Source organism: Sorex araneus, chromosome X, assembly GCF_027595985.1.
Source record: "Sorex araneus isolate mSorAra2 chromosome X, mSorAra2.pri, whole genome shotgun sequence".
Lineage (NCBI taxonomy): Eukaryota > Metazoa > Chordata > Mammalia > Eulipotyphla > Soricidae > Sorex > Sorex araneus.
Window position 1 is genome coordinate 35,277,496 of NC_073313.1, and position 5,201 is coordinate 35,282,696.

General features: G+C 38.9%; 1 protein-coding gene across 1 annotated transcript; it reads left to right on the forward strand.

Moving 5' to 3' along the window:
* Window positions 1-1,658: 1,658 nt before the first annotated feature.
* LOC101542772 (protein FAM47A-like) lies at window positions 1,659-2,993 on the forward strand. Its single transcript, XM_012933621.1, has one exon. It carries the CDS (start codon window positions 1,659-1,661, stop codon window positions 2,991-2,993), a length of 1,335 nt encoding a protein of 444 aa, XP_012789075.1.
* The last annotated feature ends 2,208 nt before the right edge of the window (window positions 2,994-5,201 follow it).

Consider the following 5,201-nt stretch of genomic DNA (forward strand, 5'->3'; position numbering starts at 1 on the left):
ACCCATACACAGAAATCCACAAAATATTGCTGAGAGAAATTTAAGATCACACATTTAAGTAAAAATATGTACCTTTATCATGGGATCAAAAGACTACATAATGAGAAAATATCAAATTATCCCTGAACCGATCTGTAAATTCAACAGAACATAATAAAAAACACAACATATTTCTTTGTAGACACTGACAAAATGATTTTGAAGTAAGTCAAGGGACTGAGAAGAGCCAAAGCAATTTTGCAAAGTAATGGAGGTAACTAATGCAGCCTAATTTCAAGATTTATTACAAAGCTACCAAAAAGAATTGGTGTAAAGGCAGAAAAATAAATAGAATCAAAGTATGTTCCATTGAGATAAACAATCCCAGAAATACGGGTAACTGATTTTTTTTTATAAATTTACAAAGAAAATTTGGTTGATAGGAAAGTTCTTTTTTAAAAAAAAAAGATAGTCAAACTGTCAGGCATTTCTTTTTTGTTTTTTGATTTTAAGGCCACACTCATTGATGTGGCCTTACTCTTGGCTCTGATACTCAGGGATCATTTCTTGCTGGGCTCAGGGGACCATATACGGTGCCAAGCATGAAACCGTGGTCAGTCACATGGAAGTAAGTAACCTATCTTACTATCCATCCAGTTCCCAAAAGATACTTCTTAGGTATAAGAAAGAAAGCACAATCCATAAAAGAAACTGATAAATTCAACCTCATCAAATTTTAAAACTTTAGCTCTTTGACAGAGTATTGAAACAACAAACCTTGGACAAAGAAAAAAATGCGGACCATTTATCTGATAAAAGCGTTGCATTCTGAATACACAAAGAACTCTAAAAGCTCAACAATATATCATCCAGTGTAGTTTAAAATGGGCAAAAATTCTGAACAGATTATTTCACCAGAGAAGAAACACTAAATGGCAAAGAAAAAAAGATGTTCAATACCCATTGCTCTTAGGAAAATGAAATAAGACAGCACACCTATTTAAATAACTAAAATTAAAAATTATTTAATCCAAGTACTGGACAGTAGGTGGAGAAAATGTAATTTTCACACCTAACACAATATTAAGTATTGTTTAAAACGTATTTTAAAATGTAGTGGTTTCCAGCCGGACCAATAGGACAGTGAGTAGAGCACTTGTCATGCGCACAACTGACCCTGGTTTGATCCACGGAACCACATATGGTGCCCTGAGCCAGCCAGGAGTGATCCCAACAGCCCCATGACGCTCCCAAAAGTGGCAGTTTCTTTAAAAATTACACCACAATCATGAGATTCTGCCATTCAACTGCTAGCTAAAGTTTACCCACGGCAGTGATGGATATGCATAAAAAGATGAGAATCCAAATATTTGTGGCAACTTTATGTAACAGTAGCCTCAAACTGGAAACCATCCAAAAAGCCCGTGAAAAGGGAAAAGGAAACTGCTGTGTCTAAACTACGGCATCTTAACGTACAACTAAAATTAACATGCAACTTAAACTACAACTAAAGAAATGAGCCCTTTAAAGCCCAGAAGAACGTGCAGGCGCAGGGGCACCCATGTCAGCCCACCTCTCTTCACCAAAAGAATATGGCTGGTTCTGTGGTCTCCTAGCAACCAAAAAAGATGACATAAACAAACCACCAAGCTGGTGGTGGCCCACAGGCCTGGGGCACCATGTCGGTGGACAAGAAGTGGCTGTTTGGGCCTGGGCAGCTAGAGCCTATGCCCCTGGGCATGAACTGTAAACCTTGGTTTGAAGAAAGACTACCATCCAAGTGTTTGGCGAAGCACAAGAACGTACCACTGAAACTCCGCAGCTCCCTGAACAGTCGGCGGTGGGTATTTATACAGGAGGGACTGGATGACTTCAGGAATGGCTGTAGACCTTGTGACAATATAATCATCCGTCACCCTAAGGATAGTTTTCTCCCCAGGATTTCTCCTAAAGTTCTCAAACCTGTCCGCCCCCCAAAGAGTCCCAACATCTTGCCTGAAGAACCCAGGCTGCGTCTCGTGCCAAGTGGTCAATCACTTTCGAAAGTGTTAGAGGAGATAAGGATTAAGGTAAGCCCCCCGAAGCCACCCTCCGAGGAAACTATTGTGACCAAGCAGTACTTTACTATCTACCCCCAATTAGAGGACGAAGAAGAGGAAATGGAAGAGATGTTATTAAGCGTGATACAAGGGCCCTACTTGCAAGAGAAGCTGAAGAGGTCAACGTTGCCTTGGATGGAGCCCCTAACACAGCCAGAACTTCGTAGGAAATCCTTTCCGCGAGCACATCCTGTTGAAGTGTTTGTGACAATGCTCAAGAAGATTTCTGACACACGTGAAATGGAGGAGGAAGAGGAGAGAAAGAAGAAGAAGGCCAAGAAAAAGAGTCCGAAGGCCTCGGAGCGCAGAGAGCCACTAAGAAATGTACCTAAAGTGGTTCGTGAATTCTGCGCATGGGCAATTGGTTTAGGAGAAGAGGACGTAACTGAAGCTTATGTCATGAAGCTCTTTGACATTAGCCGTGAGTACAAACCTGTTTATCAAACCGTTCGCATAAGGACTATAGGCCAGGTTCCTGTACAGCTAAGGTACAACAAGGCGCTAAATGAAAAGCAGGCGGCAGAATTTTCCGTAGAGGAGATAAACTGGGAGAGAATACTTAAGAAGCCACCAGATCCGTATAAACCCATACCTATGAAGATTAGGTATGGAGCATGGTACCTGAAGCCCTACTTGTGGACAAAGTTAGTCAATGATGAACCCCTGCTTGAACCAGCGGTTCAACGTTTGCGGAAAAGACGTCCTATACCGGATATTCTTGAAGACCTTTATGGAACAATTGCCTTTAAGGATTACATTTTAAGCCATGACTTAGAGATGCCATGGATCCTTGAGAAGCTGTTTAAAACTAAGGGATGGACATATGACCAAGTCAACACTCCCATGAAGAAAGTATTGCGAAAGTATCCACTCTTAAAAGAGGACAGTCAAGAGGACCCTTCACTGTTTGTTTGAACATTTTAAACATCGAACACACCTTATGATGCAAGTCTCAGTGGATACAAAGACTCACTTTGCAACATCTATAAATTTAACATGCAATTCTCATAAAAATGTCTCAATAACCGTCTCCTTTGGATTCATCATTGTTTTATCAACTACAAGATCAATAGGTGCCTATCTCTTTTCACATTTGTGTAGCCCTTCAGATATTAATAGTTATATAATTATTTATGGAAATAGGTAAAACTATGAAAAATAGAATAACTCAAAAATTCTCTAGTTATGAGTGGAATATAGGTAGAATCTGAACATAATTGTGTTGAAAAGGAGGCATATGCTTCCACATATATTAAGATTGTAGTGAATTATGGTCATTTCATTATATTGTTAACCAAAAATTGAACTCTATAGTTAAAATATATTAACTGTGCCTTAAAAGGTAATTATAACCCCTTCTAGAAATTTATCAAGTTCACCAAAGGATTGAAAACTACAGGGCTGAGGCTGGAGCAATAGTGCAGCGGCTAAGGCATTTGCCTTGCATGCGGGTGACCTGGGTCGATCCCCAGCATTTTATATGGTCCCTTGAGCATGACCAGGAGTAATTTCTGAGTTCAGAGCCAGGAGTAAACCCTGATTATCACTGGGTGTGACCCAAAAAGCCAAAGAATAAAGAAAGAAAGAAAACTACAGGGCTGGAGAGGGGGTTAAGGCACTTCCCTTGCATATGGCCAAACCCAGCTAAAACCCTGGCACCAGATAATTGTTCTCTGAGCACAGAGCCAGGCATAAGCCTGAACAATACTAGATATGGCCTGAAGCACACTTCCCACCAAATATTGAAAACTATATACCTAAGTTTAAATATAAATATAAATAAATATAAATATAAATAAATATAAATATAAATAAATATAAATATATATTTTTTCAATTTTAAGAATTTTTTATTGAATCACTGTGAAATACAGTTACAGACTTACAAACTTTCATGACTGAGCTTCAGTCATACAATGATTGAGTACCCATCCCTCCACCAGTGCTCATTCTCTACCACCAATGTTCCCAGTATCCCTCCCGCCACCCCTACCCCTTCCCACTCTCTGCCTCTGTGGCAGGCATATTCCCTCTTTCTCTCTCCTTTTGGAAAACATGAAAATATGTGCATAACTATAGGAAGCTTAAATATTTACACAGATATAGAATTATAGGAAGCTTCAAGTTCCTTGTAAATCTAATATGCAAAATAGACACGATGAGCAAAACTACACAGTAACATCAAATATGCTAACTTATTTATTCTATTGAATTAATCTTCTATTTTATTGATGGCAATTAAAAATTATACACAGAGTTTTAAAAAATCAAGCAGTTTCTAATTTTTTGCAAAATAACAGCTAAAATTGTCCGGGACAGGAAAATTTTAGCTGAAAATGTTTATAGCATAGATATAGACTGCACTTCTGCTTCCATTAATGAAGGAAACATATTAATAAATTTAATTTGAAGTATATTTTTAAATTTCATTCTTATAGGATAGGAAAATATCAATGTCTGTTTATGTGCAAATTTTCTATTTCATATGAAATTTGTAACACTCTACCTAAGTGCCAGTTCTCCTCTATGTATTCCTCTAAGAAAAGGCCTAGAATTTCACCCTACTCCCAAATTTCTCACCATAATCTTAAATTTACATCACCACTGCATTTTAATTTTCTTCTGGTTTATAACTTATCTCTCTTCTCCCTGAGTATATTTTTCCAACTTAAAATCTGGTCAAGTAACATGTTTGTTAAATCTCCAAGTTCACCTAAACATATATATAAATGGGCTGGAGCGATAGCACAGCGGTTGGGCTTTCACCTTTCACATGGCCGACCCATGTTCAATTCCTCCATCCCTCTAGGAGAGCCTGGCAAGTTACCGAGAGTATCAAGCCCATGCGGCAGAGCCTGGCAAGCTACCCATGCATATTGGATATGCCAAAAACAGTAACAATAAGTCTCTCAATGAGAGACGTTACTGGTGCCCGCTCGAACAAATCGATGAGCAACGGGATGACAGTGACCCATGCCACCCACCCCCACACACAGGTTTATACAAATATCCTCCAGCATTTGAGACTCCAGACAATGTGTCACTTCATGCTTACATGCCTTCATAAATGATCTTTCCTATTACTAAGACTTTACTCAGGCACTGCAATCTTATTTCAGCCAC